An 18,029-nucleotide genomic window follows, 5' to 3' on the forward strand; every position below is an offset into this window, starting at 1 on the left:
GGATTGAAAAGGAATTCAGTGTTTCAGGATTTTTGCATTTTTCTGGAGGTTTGTTCCAGATTTGTGGTGCCTAGAAGTTGAATGATGTTTCTCTGGGAATGCAGAACGAAACCAGAACCAGAGGACCTGAGAGGTCTGGAAGGTTGATACAACAGCAGATCTTTTGTTATTATTTTGAATTTTGTTATTATTTAGATAAGACCAAATTCAAAATACATCTGCAATCTGTTGTTCAGCTGAAGAATACAGCCACATTTTACTCAAACTTTACAGGTTTTAAGTTGGAAAAATAAACAAGAAAATTTTGTTAAGTCAAAACTCCAAATGGGAAAGTCGTAGGACGGCCATCATCCTTAAAAAACCAGGGATCGTGTTCCTTCAGTGTCTGAGTGTGTCCAACAAAGAAATTCATGGCATCAGCTCACATTGCTAAGAGTAGTTAGCTACTCTGAGCTTAGACTTTAGCATAGCTCAAAACTTTTCCATCTTGCAACAGTAACAAGATTAAGGTGAATTTAATGACACTCCTAGAATTATTCCAGGTGAGAAGTAGAAACCAGAACTTCTTGTTTTGGTGCCTTCTGCTTCCGTGTGAACTAGGATTTATTAAAAATATTCTGCTGCGCTTCATTTTCCAGTCGTTTCTCTCAGAATCTGTGAGCAATTCATCTTTTATCTCCTAATTAGCTCTATATTTAGCTTATGCCACCAAAGTACCTCCAGTGCTAATAATCTTGAACGAAGCTCAGTCTGAAGACGTTTCTCTTCTTTCCTCTCTAAGTTGGATGTTTGGGGTAATTTTATGGTTTTGTGAATCCTCAGGGACTCCAGTCTGTGAATAAAACTTTAACCAGGCGGATAAAACTTTTTAACCCTAAACTCTGCAGCTGTTTTAGTCCTTTGAATTCACGCTATTAATTTTATTTTATTTAATTTTTTTTGCTGCTTGAGAGTGCCTCAACCGCCATCATAGCCCTGTGAATAATTTACTTGTTATACAAGGCACTCTGGCTGCACAGTATTCACAGGGTAATAACTAGGAACCCCAAGTAGACCAAAGTGGGATGTTATACCGTGGAAAGCTTTCTGTACAGAAGCTGACAGTTTAGTTTTAGTCCTTTATGATAGGGTGAAATATTAAAAGGATTGTGAAATATAACACCACCAGCATAGTAAAGTTAGGACAGTATTTTATATTTCCCTGAATGTTTTTAAATACAGAAAACAATGATTTCTGATGGAATCATTAGGAATTTTTTGTTACTATGAAAAATATAGTAGATTGTTTGAATTAAGCTGATTTTCAGCATAAAGTGTTGGTACTTGCATGAGTCAAAAGCGTTTTCAAAAGTCCTTATGCAGCACTTATTTTAACATAATTACTTTAATGCACCGCATGTAGAGTAGCTGTTCAGTAGCTGTTCAGTGTTTAAAGCCAAAATAACTTATTATACATTATGAAAGACTTGAAAAGAGGAGAAAAGATGATCAAGGTATTATGAAAAATGAATTCAAACAGATTATCTAAAAGATGACTTTTCATTCACTGAGGCTTCTGTTTTATTTGTTTATGCCTGACAGTCCTGGAGGAGGGAGAGAGTAGAATCATATATGTATCTGCAGGAAAGCTTAATAAATAAATGAAGAAAAATCTGACCGGTTCTCACAGAGGTGGAGATGAGCTCTTAAAAAACTCCCGTTTTCTTTCCCAGCATGCTTCAAAATGCTGTGCAGAAAACACAAATTGCCTGTCTTTCCTTTGGGGCATTTTTGCACCTTTTTGATGTTTACACTTGCTTTGTTTTGCTTTGTTGTTACATTATTCTGGTTGCCTTTTTGCAACCAAAATAGCACTTACATTGTTACATGAGTCTGAGTTGCAAAATCAAAGGAAAAATTGAAAAATCATGCCTGTAGCTAAATGAATATTTCTTGTCTTCCTTGCAGAGCCAAATCAATTATGGCAAAGAACAGATTTTATTCACCTCAACATTTCTTGAGCTGCAGAAGAAGAGAACAGAGACCATTCAGTGTCTCTGAGGTCAACTCTGCTGTTTTTCTTTATCCGTTTTTACAAATATTTCTGCTTATTGTGCTGTTATGATTCAGTTTATGTGCTTATATGTTGTGTGATAAAAGAGGAACAGCACATGTGAACTTAGAGACCAGATACATTAATAAAATTCACTTCCCTGATGTTATAGATCCCTCTTGAACTGGATTAGAGTTTTTTACCCATATGGGCCTGGCTGCTGGACTTCTGGGGATCTCCTGTTTTGTCTGGCGCCAGGATGTTGGCAGCAGATCTTTATGCAGAGCTTATAGACTGGAGTTACTGTGAATCAGACTGGATCCAGCACATCCCACTGATGCTTAATCAGAGTGGGATCTGGGGAGTTTAAGGCTGGCTGGGTTCGTTTTGCTGCTCCTGTAGTAAATTCAGAGCAGTTTCAGAGTCTGACTACAGGAACTCATTGCTATCATAGAATGTTTTCACATTTGGAGGCTAAGTTTTGTCTGTAGCTACATATAGGTGGACCTGAGGATGTTATTTTAACTCTCAGTAATTGTAAATGTATAAATGTTTATCCTGGTGGAACATTGCATTATTTGAAAAGGACAGTGGTGGGCACCGCTAAGTAAAAAGTTAGCTGTGCTAATCCTAAAGCGCTAATGATAAACATTGGTTCTACTAACACTTTAGATAATGCTAACGTGCTAAATTCAACTATGTTAATATCCATAAAGTCACTAGGAGAACATGAGGAAGTTCTCAGAACAATTCATAACTATATGTGAATATGTTTGTTTAATTGACTCTCCTGGTTGTTTTTGGGTTTGTAAGAGTTTTATTTTTTATTCTTCATTCATTCGTTGGTGGTAAACGTGCCACTTGCTCAATAAAGTATCTTGGAAAAAATAGAAAGATAGAGGATACAGTCTTTATTCCCTTCAAAATAAGAGCATAAATAGAAACATCTACTTTGATTTCTTAATGGTCAATAAGCAAAACTTAAACATAGATGTTGAACTTCTTTCAACTGAAAGCCTAGTAAAGAGCCAATAGTATTGCTTTGGAAAAATGCTTTTAGGTGAAGCTAAGTGCATTCAATGTTTTCAAAATTAGCAGAAGCGCTAAGCAGTAAGTGCATTACTGGAAGTGTGCCCCCTACTGGAGAGTGATGAAATGATCAAACATTTCCTGGTGCGTGTGTTTACACCACTCACTGAATATTTCTGACTTTTTCAGAGATGGTTGTGGGTTCAGATCCTAGTAGATGACCATGCCAAGTTCAGGGGTCACTTTGTTCCCTTTTCTTCCCGTCCCGATGCTCAGTTTGATGTTCTGCACGCCATCTTTAGTTGCTGCCTTTTGATTAACTGATTTTGTTAATGAGCAATCAGATAGATGTGCCTAATAAAGTGATAGTTACTACAGACAGAAAAAAGCATTAACAGCTAAATTTGAAGTAAACCGAACCTGAATCCTTCTGGGTCACTGAGCTCTCATGACGAGCCCAGTTCCAGGAGACGGCCCGATGCGACAGAAGCAGCACCAGAGGTCATGACCTCCCTGAGTGATCAGTGTGTAAAATGTCATTCAGTGTCTCACCTGCACACTCTGACGTCTGGTTGATATGGAGGAGATTGAAGAGGTTTGAAAGCGGCTGGCTCCATGTCACCGAGTCAGTTACCGCAGCAACTGATAATCATCTGAGCCAACCACTTGGAAGAGGGGTCACAACCTATTTTCTTCTTCATCTTTCTCTCTGAACTTACTCCTCTTCTTACACTCGTCTCCAGTGTTTTCTGTTGGCTCTGGATTTTAATATTCTGCTCTCCTCCACATCTCACAGCTGACCTCTCCTCCATCACCTTTCTCTGTAGAAAGCTCCATCACTGTTGCTTCCTATTGTACTACTTCAATTATTCTCCCCTGAGCTTGTTAAAATGTCCCCACTCATTCACAGAGACAGTCTCATCTCACATCTTCCTGTTTCCTCCAACTAAAACATAACGCTGACTCCGATCTGCTCGATCTTTTCTCACTTTTCTTCTCGTGCTATTAGACAGTTGACTTCATTCTATCTTTGCCAAGAAAGTGCTCTAAAAAATATCACTCACCACATGCGTAGGTCAAACATTATCTCAACACTGTTATTCTCCCATTATTTTGCAAAAAAAAGATTAAACATTAAGTGTAATTAAATGGGCTTGTGCTGTCAGGCTTGTGTTCTCTGCTGCAAAGATTTTTTTGATTCTTTATCACAGCGGTACAATTTGTACCTTGAGGCTTCAAATATGAAAGCAACCTTGAGAGTGATGTGTGAGGTGTTGGAAAGCATCTCATGCTGCATGTATGCATGGGAGCACCGAGCATCAAGGCAAAAGCTGCTGATGGGTTTTGACAGTGTTTGCCAGTTTCTAACCAAGAGAGACGTTTGAAAAACTAGGCTGCAAAGAGACTTTATCCATCTATAACGTGGATTAAATTTAAAAGAGTTGTGGACCTGGAGGGCTGTCATGTCTCAGACTTGGTTGCTTAATGATGACATGATAGTTAAGTGAACTACAACGAAGTTGGAATGAATGAAGATGACGGTGAGATTTGAGGATAACCAACGGCAGCTGTGAGTGTCTGCTCACCGGATTTATCCAGAACCACACAGTAAATAATCTGGAGGTCATAATCTGGTGCAGTGGTACAGCGGGACGTATTAGTGACCTAAATGAGAACAAGTTTAAAGAGCTGCAGCACAGGTAACGTGTTCAGAGAATGTTGGTTATCCTCAAATCTCACCGTCATCTTCATTCATTCCAGCTTCATTGTAATTCACTTAACCATCATGAAAGCAGCTGAAATGAGCTTCCTCTGAAGGGTGCAGTGATTACCGGCGATTAGTACCTATGATGGATGCATCACTGGATCAAAGAGCTAATCTTAATAAATAAAAAGACAAAATCATCTTAACAGGAAATGCGAATAATAGATAAAACCAATAAAAACAGATTTCTAATGGAGGAACATAATGACGGCCACCGTATGATGGACGCTGGACGTGTCAACAGTCACTCATACCTTCCACCAGGAGGATTACTGAAGCTGACGAAAATATAAATGGAAAGTTCAGTGGAAGGAAAAAACATAATGGAAAAAGGTCTCACAGGAAACAAGGACAAAATGAAAGAATAGCAAGAAACATTGAAGAGTTTGGAGGAGATTCACAGATTCACTACCACACACATAAATATATGCTGGAGTTGAATTAATTGTTCAATCAAGAATAATGTCATAAATGCAGAGATGAGATGTAGCAGTGATTCCCAAAGTGTGGGGCGCGGCCCCTAAAGGGGGCGCAGTGCCATGGCAGGGCGGCGCGAGAAGCAGAATGGATGAATGAAAAAAAAAACTGTTACACAAAAGTGTTTCACTGTAAAGATGGTTTGTAGTTTGTTTTGTTGCAACCTGAAGTGTGAAATAATCTTCAGTGGAGTTTGAAAACAAAATATGTGTTTAGGTTTATGTCAGGTTGAACGATGTGAGTCCAGTTGATTGTTTTTTGTTTTTTTGGGGGGCGGAGGGATTTTATTGTAATCCATAGAGGAGCCAGAAAATCTTTGGGAACCACTGAGTTATAGAAACAGTGTTGTATCTAGTGAGTCTATAAATGTTTCACCTTTTGAATTTAATCACTGAAATAAATGAACTTACTGATGATATGATTTACTGAGATGCAGTTTAATTAGATCTGGGCAGAAAAGACAATCATAACTGTTCATGTTGTAAACAAAGTGAGATTCTGTGTCACTCCTGGATGTTTTTATGAGGACGGGTTCTGAAGGCCACAGCTCATTCTTGTACCTGAGGTCAGAGAAGTGGCAGGTCTGTGTTTAGAGGCACAGAAACGTTTGCCTTTCCTAGCAGCAGAAGTGGAAGCAGAGCGGGGATTAGGCATGTTCATGCCGGCTCAGATCTGACGGATTGAGGAGGGCTGGGCAGTTTCACCATCGCTGTGGTGACTGACACTCTCAGATAAGCTCCCTTCACTGGGCATTAAACACAATTAAGAGAAGGTACTGTATTCCTCCCCAGCAGGACTCTTAAACCTCTCGACTCTCCCCCTCACTAGCTGTAAATCCACTTTATCAATGTGGCCTCCTAAACTTTCTATTAGTCCCCTGCTTCCCTAAATCCCTTCTCACACTATATATTATCTGGCCTTCAGGACACCGTTAGCTGTGATTCTGTGTATTTGACGCTCAGCGAAAAGGACGACCTCTCTCCACTGTTTTCAAATGACTTTTGGACTGCTCTTGTTTTTAATCAGTTTGCCATTAAAAGGCTAATAGTGCCTCCCAATGAATTCAGCTTCACTGGATTTATTCAGCATTTAAAGGACAGAAAGCATCGGTCTGCTTCTCTCTGTTCTTTGCGTTTTGCTCCCATTTAGAGACTTTATGTAATTAGTCTCTAAATGTTCATGTAATTATTAAAAATTTGAATTTCTGGGCGTGCCGTGGTGGCGTAGCGGTTAGCGCGACCCATATTTGGAGGCCTTGAGTCCTCGATGCGGCCGTCGCGGGTTCAACTCCCGGACCCGACGACATTTGCCGCATGTCTTCCCCCCTCTCCTTCCCCATTTCCTGTCAGCCTACTGCCATATAAGGGACACTAGAGCCCACAAAAGACCCCCTGGAGGGGTAAAAAAAATGTAAAAAAAATTTGAATTTCTTCAATTTTACCACAGTAATTTTTTTCACATGTTTACGTGTTTCGGATATGTCTGTAAATCTGACACACAAGCGACATTCGCAAAACACAAAAACGCAGCTTCTTTCGGCCCGCTGGGGTTTAATTTCTACTTCAGAAAAAATCTGATTGGACTCCAGAAAAAGCTGTTGTTGTGTTCAGGTTGTGCTAAAAGGAGTTAGCCTATCATTGCAGCTATTCAAGCCTAAAATAGCATCTCAAAGCTAAACATGAGTTAATGTCAGCCTTGCACTTTGCACCAATCTGATGGTTGAAGATCCTGAATAACTGATTGAAAACAATAAATAACTTTGTTTTGAGCTCATATGTCTGTCTATTCTATAATTTAGCTGCAAAATCTGCTTTGAATTAAAAATATTGCTTATTTTGTTGATTAAAATTGGATTGTTTATAGAGACAAATGTACTTTTAAGATGCTTTTAAAAACTGCAGAGTTACGATGAGGAAACATGATTGAGTCTCTTGTTGTCCGTTTAGAGTCGTTCCCTCAAGTCTGAAAATCAAGGATCTTTTTCAGCCTGTGTTTCCTTCAACCTTGACAGGAGACATTCTCAACAGGCTTTTTACAGGATAACCCACTCAGCTAGTTAATTTTAGCAGACTCAAGCAGAGCTCTTATCAGTCCTGATGCATTACTCTGCGCTGCTCTTTCCCCCTTTTCTTTTTAATTGATTCATTGCCTATTGTCTGCAAGGGCAGGCATATCATCTTCCTGGGAGCGCTGCTCTCCACGCACCAGGTCTTTGTCTTCACATCAGCCTGTGTGAAGTCAAACCAAAACAGCTCAAAGGTCAAAGTTCAGCAGCAGTCAGACTGAGCTCATCTGACATTTGAGATGGGGATGTGTGGCTCATGCATGTATCCTGTAGGACTCATTAGACCTCAGGCATCTCTCACCATTTCCTGACTCTTGCAGTTAAAGCTCAAAGTTACTTTTACACATCATCGCCTGATGGTAAGGAGAGCCGCGCTGGAGCTAATCGGTCTCGCAGTAATTCTGTTCAAACCTGTTTTAAATCAAAGTTGATATTTACTGAGGATGTCATAGAACCAAGCAGTCCAGAAATTGTTTCAAACTGCAAACTCAATGATCCCAGCCACGCATGTTTGCGAACATCAATTAGAGCTTATTGAATACAATTCCTATCTTTTCCAACTACAAAAAATATGATAATCTGTATTTGTTTGTTCTTTTTGTTAGATGTCACCTACAGCTGCCCTCATTTCTTTCACTCTCTATGTTTTCCAAAGCCGTGTGATATTATCTCTGATAAAATAGACCAACACATCCGCAAATCAAAGCCTTCCTTGAACGCTCCATGTTGCGATAACGTTCACTTTGCGGACGCCACACACATCAGCAGGAATCTGCTGGAGTGAGATTAGGAAGCTGCCTCGTCTTGTTAAAGTTCAGATCCACTGCAGGTGGCTTCAGAAAGCCTGGAAGATGTCCGCCTTGGATCTGGGACTAATTACATATCTGTTTGTTCTGGATTTATTGTAATCTGCTCACATAATCAAAAACTCTGCGGCTCAAGTCCAATTTTTTTGCCCTAATCTCTCCCAGAGCTGTTATTGGCTTATCGCCCCTGTAATTAACATAATCCTTGTTGGCTTTTCTGGCTGTGTTTAGTAACTGTTTGGGTCCCTGGCAGCTGAAAAGACCCGGAGAGTCAGGCTGTACGTTTAGTTTTTTCTTTCAATTCAAAGGTAACCCTAGTTGCTTGAGGAGGTCTTCAGTAATAATCAGTGCATCCAGGGAAGAGTTGGAAATGTTTTAAGATTGTGCCTGAAAAGACGCAACTTGTCCGTTTCTCACCCTCACATCTGTTGTCTTCTGCTTTGCAGTTGTGTGGCTGTGGGCTGCTTGGCGTGGGCATCTGGCTCTCTGTGTCACAGGGCAGCTTCGCCACCTTCTCACCTTCATTCCCGTCTCTGTCAGCTGCCAACATGGTCATTGCCGTCGGCGCAATCGTCATGGTGACGGGCTTTCTTGGTTGCCTGGGTGCCATTAAGGAGAACAAGTGCCTGCTTTTAAGCGTAAGTTCAATCTCTGTATATTCAAACTTTATATTTGGTTTTTTTTTCATCAATATTTTTATTGTATTTTTTACTAATTTGACATACCTGCCATATAACCAATACAGTCAACAAGACCAAGACCTCTTAGATTTATTTTTGTTTTAGTATAAATGTACATGTTTATCTTAAGATTTGCCCTTAAAATTGTGCTGAATAAACTAATCAGAACTGTTGAAAAGTTTGGAAACCAATGAAGAAGTTATGTTTTATTCATGTTTTAAGTAGGTATGAATAATAAATATGTTTGAGTAAGAGTTTTTGAATATTCTGTTACAATACTGGTGATGATCATGGAAAATATAGTCATAAAATCTGGATTAGTTTGAAAAATATTTTTGTTTCTTCATTTACAAGAGAAAAATCTGGATTTATGAAAAGTATCAATATATATGCACAGGATGTCTTGTTTTTATCTTTCCATCTGCAGCATTCAAATGTTATTTTGTTGGAAGTTACTGTTGAAAAACACCAGCAGATGAACGCGCTCTCATTAAAAACTTAAAAAAGGGAAATGTCAGTTTTTTGGCCGTTGGACTTTCATAGATAAATGTTTAAACTGGACTCAATGTTTTTATCAGGTCAGGTTAAAACGCCAAACAAGCTAAATTTAATCTTTTAAATGAATCACAAACAAAACAGCTGGAGATTCTGACAAGATTAGTTCTTGTTCTGATCTAATGGCAGCAACTCATTATCAGTGCAAATGTGTTTCTATAGACACATAATTATGTTTCCTGCTGACAACTTTAATTGCTTGGCAGATCTCTTTATATTGTCAGTTACAGAACATGGAGGAAAAACAGATCTGCACTCCTGTACAAGTTTAATGCATTGATGTAACATTCAGAATGTTATTAATCCTGACATGTGAAGTAAAACATATTAATTATCTCTTTAACATAACTCATGTTGGCAGCTGGGACTTGTTAGGCAGCAATGGAACATTTTGTCATTTGAAAATGGGAAGTAATCAGGATTTGAGACTGATGAAGGGTGAATTGAAATACCTGGACAGCTGTGATCAGTGAATCTCCAGAACTGCAGGTCTTGTGGTGAGTTCCCTGTCTGCTGTGATCAGTTTCAAACTGGTTCATGTGGATTTTACTTTGCCCTCAGTGAGGACATTGCAGACCATTACTTGATGGAAAAGACATTTCCTGATAATTTTGGGCAATTCTAGCAGGATAACGATCCCTACCACAGAACAAAACTGGTTCAGGAGATCGACGGTGAGCTGAGGTGTTGATTTGACCTCCAAATCCCAGATCCCAGAAGTACAGGGCAACATAATTAGCTAGGTGGTCATAATGTTATACCTGCTTTGTTTATTATTTGTGAAATAATGCTTTTTGTTTAAAAAAGTTAATGTGGATGTGTAGAAGCCATTAAATGTGTTATGATTAATTTAGAGACTTCAACAGAGGCAGAAACATTCCAGTGGAGGTTTAGCCTGTTTTCATTCTCAGTATGGTGGAAGAATGAAATCCTGGAACTGAGCTGCGGGATTCACTCTTTCTGATAATTAACACGCTTACATGTCGTTTGCTTCCCTTTGGTCACAGCTCATGTCATGTGCTGGTTTAAAACTGGAAACCCAAATGAAGGCGAGGTTCCTGTGGGGCGAGCGCAGAAAAGGAAATAATCTATTATAGAAACTGGAGGCTGCCAGGCGGGATCCTGCAGAAATGGGCTGACACATCGAACATGGCAGAGAATAAAGACAAGACTACAGCAACTAAGCAGGACAGAATATAACACATAACCACTAAAGATAAGTGCGTAGACTGAGGAGGCAGTGAATGACAAACGAGGCGTGTTCTTCAGAAAACGATGACCTGGTGTCAGTCATGGTTCCTGGGCGAACCCTTTCACCTGTGGCCTGGTCAGTGTTGGGCTTCCAAGAATGGAGCAAGAAATAACTTTGAACAACTTTTTCTTCAAAAAGTAATCACCATTTTTAGGTTTTACTAAATAAGTTTCACAAATCAAAGCTGTTTATGAGTGTGGAATAATTCCCCCCAGCATAAGAACTGTATTTCACTTACACTTCTCATCTTAAGCCAAAGGAAAATGCTCTTTCACAACGGCAATAAAGGTTTTATAAATCTCAAATTGAGCTTTTCAGAAACTCTGTTCTGCATTAAATTATTCAGTTCAGACTTTATTTGTCTTGGCACTTGTTGTTGCGCAACACCCCCCCCCCTCCTTTCTATCTCTACTCTCTCACTCTTGTACTTCCTCTTCTGAGAGGGGAGATGTGCTACCAGCTCTCCTTCTAACGGGTTAATTGAGTTTCCTAAATCTGCTGGGATTTACCCTGTCCAGAACTGAAGTAAACTCTGTTTAAGCTGGTTTCGAGAAACGATTCGCCTGGTTATCTGACGGCCTACATCCAGGTGTCCCACCCTTCTTCCCCCTGTGAATTAGCCAGACTGAGCAGCCTACAGCCAACTAGTTTCACAGAGCACACCTGTTAACGGTCGCTCGTTCTCTATTTTACAACTTGCATTTGTTATTGAACCAGGTAGGTTTTAGTGACTCGGGCGAGTCCCAAGGATGACGTTTTAAATTTGGGCTACCAGCAACCTAAAAACATTTTAAACTTTTTCCTCTCCAGAATCAAACATCATAGCTATTTTACAACCATCAAAGAACTTTAAGGTGACTCATTAACTGAATGTCCACAACATCTTTTAGATTTTCTTTATGCTAAATATTTTATTAGTAAGGCAGTTTTGCAAGAGTCAGTACAGCTTAATTCAGTAGCAGAAATAATCAAATAAGTAAAATCAATCATCTAGTCTATCTTTCCCTACTGCTGACACTGAGAACTAAAAAAGGGAACCTTTGAGAGAGACGGACGGAGTTTGACGTTTCGAACCCCAGACCTGGCTTGATGATGAAGAAGGTGCTGCAGCAGGAGGAAGATGTTGATCAGCGAAGGCAGGGATCTCTGTAGGTCTGATGAGCTTCTTCTCCGCATGGATGCTGAGGTCACACAGGACTTGGTGCTGGCAGGAAAAAAGGCACCAGTTCTTCTTCTTTGTCTTTGCCTTTGTCTTCATCTTTGTCTTTGGGGTCTGAACCCAGCCGATGAGAGAAGTGCGATTCGAAGCCACAGGTTGTGGGCCAGACGGGTTGGTCCCCATGGCAGGACAGTCTCCGGCTCCGTGGGCCCGGCTCTTCTTCAGCTGCAGAGTTCTTTGTCCATTTCGATCTTGGCTCGAAGCTGCCCGGAGGATCCAACAAAAGGTTCCTCTTTTGCACCCACCTTTTATAGGGTTTATCCACCCCCCTGGTGCGCCTGCACCGGCCAGCACTGTTGCTGGGCTTGTTTCATTGGCTGTCTGCTTAGACAGATGATCTCATATCCATCACTGTCTCACAGACATTTCCTGATGTCTGTGCTAATGTCTCAGGGTTGCTCAACCTCCTGTGTCCATTGCCTGCACGACATTTTCTCTGAAACGTTTACGTTGTTCAATCTGTTTCTAAATAAGGCGTTGGTCATCTCTGCTCTCCTGTTAGTTCCCCTTTTTCCCTTAACCGTTCACCTTTCACCTACCATCTACCTCCAACATATCAGTGATGTTTAATTGCAGTTACACCTTTCACACCATTTCAAGTTCAATGTCAAAATCACATTTATCACATTTATTTTCTTTAGCTTCTCTGATTTATCATTCATTTATGATTTTATAACCATAACTTATTAGTTACTCTTATTATGATCTTAATGTGAGTTATTACAGATGTTTTTCTGAAAAGAAACCAAGAATAATCCATGATTCTAATTATTTGATACCAAAGTTACAGTTACTTGTTTTTCTTGTAAGTGTTCCCACAAATGTAAGTATAAGTATTATTACAAGTAAACCAATATTAATATAAGTATTTTACTTTGAATCTTATCAAATTACCAAAATGTTTAGATTTAATTCTTTAAAACTTTCATGCTTTAAAATAAGAAATAGTCTCAGCTATATTTATAAATCTGCAGGCTGGAAACTTACTTCCTCTTTTTCCAGGAAACCTGCTTTTCCTGTTTAATGACTCTCTCTGACTGACTATGATTTCTTATGATTAGATAGAAAAAAGTAGAATTAAAGCAAAGTTTGCAGGAGACAAAAACAACACACACAACCAGATTTATTTTATTGACACCTAAGTCTACTGCTGGGCCTTGATGTCACTTGAGTGATTCATTTTAAAGATAACTTTATTTATTATTACTGTTAAACTAAAATCTCCAGCATGGGGAAGTGGGATGAGCTCGGATTTTCTTGACACACTTCATCTTTTGAACTACAGCTGATTCTTCTGCCTTTTTAACACAGTGCAACATATCATCAAGCCCAAAACTATTCATACCCGCGGCAGATTTACTGCACGTTTAAAGTAATCTTTTTTTTTTCTCCGAAGAGTTTTTGCAACGTATTTTTGTGGCAGTAGGCAGACAGGAAAGAGGGCAAGACATGCGGCAAAGGTCGTCGGAACCGGGAGTCGAACCCGCGACGTCCACGTCGAGGACTAAGGCCTCCAAACGTGGGGCGTACTAACCCCCTGCGCCACCACCTAAAGTAATCTTTTAATATAACATGTTTCTTGTGACTAGGAGTATTGTTAATGTTTTGGAGAGACAAAGCCAAGATCCTCACTTGAATTTGAGTCTGTGGAGCAAGATAAAGATTAGGGTGATGGCAAGGAGGCTTTCAAAACTCTAAGGAAAACTCTGTGTTACTTGATATGCTATTGAGCAATCCATGAGCGCCATTCATTTTCCTTGGTGCTGATTGGCTGAACGCCCAGGAGTAAGAAAGACTGTAAATTATTCAGTCCAGACTTGATTTGTCTCGGCGTCTGTGGTTGTGTTAAGATGGTCTCCATTGTGTGTATTGATGCATGTTGAGGTATATTTATAATATTTATAAACTATTGAAATAAGCAGGGATTAACATTTTTAGCCCTTTCATGCATAGTGGTCACTACAGTGGACAGCTATCTAAAAGCCATTTTCTTGTGCTTCCTGTGAATTTTTATGTTATAAATGCACACAGACCACTGAAGTGGACATTAATGCATCATAAAATATACCATCAACTACTGGCCATCAGCTGCAAATGCAAGAAATTATTTTTGTTAAATACAATATGGCCGACAGACAAAAAAGCATGAGAACCGACCCGGTCCTCCTTCTACTGTAGACGACTCTTGCAAGTAAAAAACATATTGTGACATCAGAGAACCCCTAAGGAAAAATACTACTGATGCATTTTTCAAATAACAACTTTGTATTTGGACAAAATTACAATTGATCACATAAAAATAAAAAAATATATTTTTACAAAAAAAATTTCCTACCTTTTTTTATGCCTTAAGAAAAAAAATTTTAAAAATGGAAAAAAAAATTCTGACACAAAGGATCATAGTTCATGCATGAAAGGGTTAGAGAAGGTCTGAAGGTTTGCAGGTTTTAGCTTTGCAGTGAGGTCCACTACATTCACAGCATCACTGCAAACATGCAACAAGCTGGTCAGTAAAAAAGGACGGGATTGGTTGCTTTACTGCCAGTCTTTTCCACCAGTTATTGAGAGGGGTGTAAATAATTTTTGACATGCCATTTAAAAGAAAGTGTAATTATAATATTTTTTAACTAGAGCGCCATTTACATCATTTTACCATATTTTGCAACGTACCAGATTCATTTACAAAAAGAAATCTACATCTGCCATGGGGTATGAATAATTCTGGATTACATTTTTTTATGGGAATAACAATAAATAATAGACATTTTTTATAGGAAAAAACTGATATAACTTTTATTTGTCCACAAATAGGGCTTGAGCCATCCCCTGATTCCGTGGCACCCTGGGTGGTGAGCCATGTTGTCCATATTAAAACTGTTTTGGGTTCAGGAAAAGCAGAAAGCAATTAAACCAGAATAATGATGACTGAACGGGTCAGTACCGCAAGTCGACTCTCCCTCAATAGGAAGCTTTGTGAAGTATGTCAGCAAATGATTGTACCATATGGGCATAGCACTCTGAAAAGCACTTAATATTAATGAGTTAAATAATTAAAATGTTCTATTATTCATTATAAAACCTAGTTTGGCTTGGCTTTGCTCTGTTTGGCTATGATTTTATAAGTGTTGTATCTGAAGCACAAGTTAATGATGGAAGTTTGTTCAGTTGAAGGATGTTTGTGTGGATTTGCAAAGAAAAAGAAAACTTTCATGTCTAGAAAGTTTAAATGAGAGGTAAAGTTAGACCTCTGACTACTTAACATCACAAACGACTCAATCCCTTGAAGCTCTTGCATCAGTCCAAAGCCCTTCCAAATCCTCGGTGCTAGACATGGCTTCCTTCACCTGGCTGACAACTGTGAAGTGGAGGAGAGCAAAGTGCAGGCAGCGAGGAGGCAGGTTGGAGACTGTGAATAATAAAATGGTTTAATGCAAAATATTACATTTAAAAGTCCTGATGTTTCTTATTAGGCAAAATGTCAGGCAGGGAACATCGTCTGCCAGATCACTGAGGGATGGCTTTGCATATCAAGCCATGCTGAGCTTTTTTATGGAAGTGCTGTCTGAGAGTCGGGGTTGTTTCTTTTTTTTTTTTTTTTTGCACCCAGGGGCTTTGGGAGTTGTTATTGGGGCTGATGGTGTCATGTCGTTCAAAGATCAGTGCAGGTTTGGATCTCAGGGGGCGGACAGAACCGAACGTTTACCTTGACAACATCTCCCTTTGGATTACAGCGCATTCAAAGCTCCGACATCCTTTGCAGTATTTTCTGAGGTTCTTCCTTTTTAAAATGTCAGGAACTGCTTACTAAGAAAATAAAAGTACACATGAAAACACAAAGATATCTGAAAGATATGTAAAATGTAGAAAGCAGTCAGCTGTAGTCGGTAGCTGACTTTAAAAGCAACACTGGTTCTAAAACCTGCAAAGCAGATGCTAACAACAAAAGGCTGCTGAAAGTGTTTTATGTGGGCCATGGAATAAGAAATGGTTCACCCCTCCTCTTCCCAATGAGCATTGAATTAATTAGGGTTTTTAGGGATCTAGGTTGATCCATGCTGTGCAGAAAAGCTTGTAAATATTTAGCTGAAGCAGCATCAAGGAAGATACATGGTAGCAACTGAGCAACTGAGAGGCAAGACTTCAGAAGAGTTTAATATTAAAGTCTAACTAAATCTCAAATCAACAATTTTTAATTGCTGATAAACTGTTTAAATAGGTTAGTCAGAGATATGTTTTTATATAGTATGTTTGACATAATAGTGTAAATTTGTGAAGTTCTGCAATATTTTGCCTAAAGTCTTGTTAGTGCTGCCTGCTTCAGGTTGAATGTTGCTTAAGCAGGTGAATTTTCATGTTGGTTACAAACAACTACGCCGCTCAGCCCCACATTGTCTGAGTAAAACCACCTCACCCAGACACACGCCCCCTGGTGGTGAGTCAGGAGTTGAAGTGATGATTATTTATTGAATGCATTATCAGCTTTGCAAATATGTGAATTTTTTTGGCAACATGGACAGAGAGTGGAATGTGTGACTGCAGGCGGTTTGCTGCAGGAAGGACGACTGGCAGTGGGAGGAGCTTATGACAGCAGAGTGGCAGCGTTGCTGCAGATCGCCATAAGTCTTCAACTAAAACTAGTTGTTAGTTTTTTTAAAGTTGCTAGAGGATCTGAAATTCCACTAAATATAGCAACAAAGTTCGTCCACACTCTTGGACACGCCCTTCGTTGTGTCTTGGCTCCGCCCATCTTGGTGAAATTTTTCAAAATTTGCCAAGGGCGAGATTATGCTTGGTTGGTTTCAATCCACCTTTTTTCTCTTAAAAAATATCTGCACTTCCTATTTCCAAGAAATATTTACAGTCGACATTGTTACAGAAATCAAGCAGCTTTTATTCATGACTTTTTGTTCAAGCTGTTTTTCATAAACAAACTAAGACTGTTCTGCAGAATATGACGATTGATTGGGCTACAGTTTCTAGACGGTTTCTGTTTACACACGTTCTTCACGCTGGGAGGGATTTCTGCTGTTGTTCTCTCACAGCGAGGGAACAACACCATGGTGGCATGGAGACGGTCTCCAAATACTGAAATTCTGGTATTCTATCCATAAAGAGAATCTCTGAAACATTGCAGAACTGCAGTGTATATATGAAGAAAAGGTAACATCTTCAACTAAAACCTATAGATGTAGTCTGTGTTTATTCATTTAGGAATGAAAATAAAATAATTTAAATGTGAACTACATTTAATAAAGATAGCAAAAGCAAAAAACAATCTCAAATTCTAAGATTAATAAACCACCTGCTCTGATTTATATATAAAAAAATGAACACGACAGTAAAAACAAAATAGTCCTTCTTCACAATGTGTACCTATTGATGTCGCTGTTTTTATTGTATTTAAACCTTCATGATATTTTAAGTTCTTTGAATTTGTTGCTAAAACTTTTGCATCGATCAGAATGAAACTCAGTGTTGCCTAACAACGGATCTCGCTGGAGGCTTTTCCACAATTGTTCTCTGAGGTTATAAACTCTTTTTCTTTTGAATATGTGCAGCTAAGGATGTTTTGATTCATGCATACTTTGTCCTGAAGTCCTGAAACTTTATTATGTTTCCTGTGACGGAAAAGCATTTCTTCTTATTCTGACAGAGTTACTCAGAGCTTCTGTGGCTCATTTTTAACAATTAGTTTTGCTTTACTATGCATCTTTATGTGTTTTTTATGTCTTCCTCCAAGCAGAAAGTTATGTAAAATATTGAATGTATGTATATAAATTCTGACATTATTACAGCTTTCAGACATTATTATGGTTAACTTCCTTTCACCTTGATTTTCTGTCTGTAATTGCTATGAGAAATGTAATTTCAGACACTTGTGTTTCTTATTATTGGAATATATTTTTATTTCTAGCTGCAGGACGCCATCTGTTTTCATCTTCTGTTTGACAACATGTGTTTGTAAAATGTCAGAGCATAACTTTAATCATTGATTTCTACAGAGCAGCTGCTGAAAAAGACTTTTTCTGTTTGTCCAACAGTTCTTCATCGTACTGCTGATAATTCTTCTGGCAGAGCTGATCCTCATCATCCTCTTCTTTGTGTACTCTGATAAGGTAAGTTTGCTCTGCTTTAGTGTGCTGTCCACC

The 18,029-nt window shown here is 39.0% G+C and overlaps 1 protein-coding gene across 3 annotated transcripts in view; it reads left to right on the forward strand.

Annotated features, from left to right (window-relative positions):
* Positions 1–18,029, forward strand: part of tspan9a (tetraspanin 9a) — a 224,119-nt gene that overhangs the window by 161,833 nt on the left and 44,257 nt on the right. For all 3 annotated transcript variants that reach the window (XM_032580078.1, XM_032580071.1, XM_032580062.1), the window contains 2 exons: positions 8,621–8,812; positions 17,922–17,996. In XM_032580078.1, coding sequence (XP_032435969.1) covers positions 8,621–8,812; positions 17,922–17,996 — 267 coding nt within the window. The remainder of the gene's footprint in view (positions 1–8,620; positions 8,813–17,921; positions 17,997–18,029) is intronic.

Source organism: Xiphophorus hellerii, chromosome 2, assembly GCF_003331165.1.
Source record: "Xiphophorus hellerii strain 12219 chromosome 2, Xiphophorus_hellerii-4.1, whole genome shotgun sequence".
In the NCBI taxonomy this organism is placed as follows: Eukaryota; Metazoa; Chordata; class Actinopteri; order Cyprinodontiformes; family Poeciliidae; genus Xiphophorus; species Xiphophorus hellerii.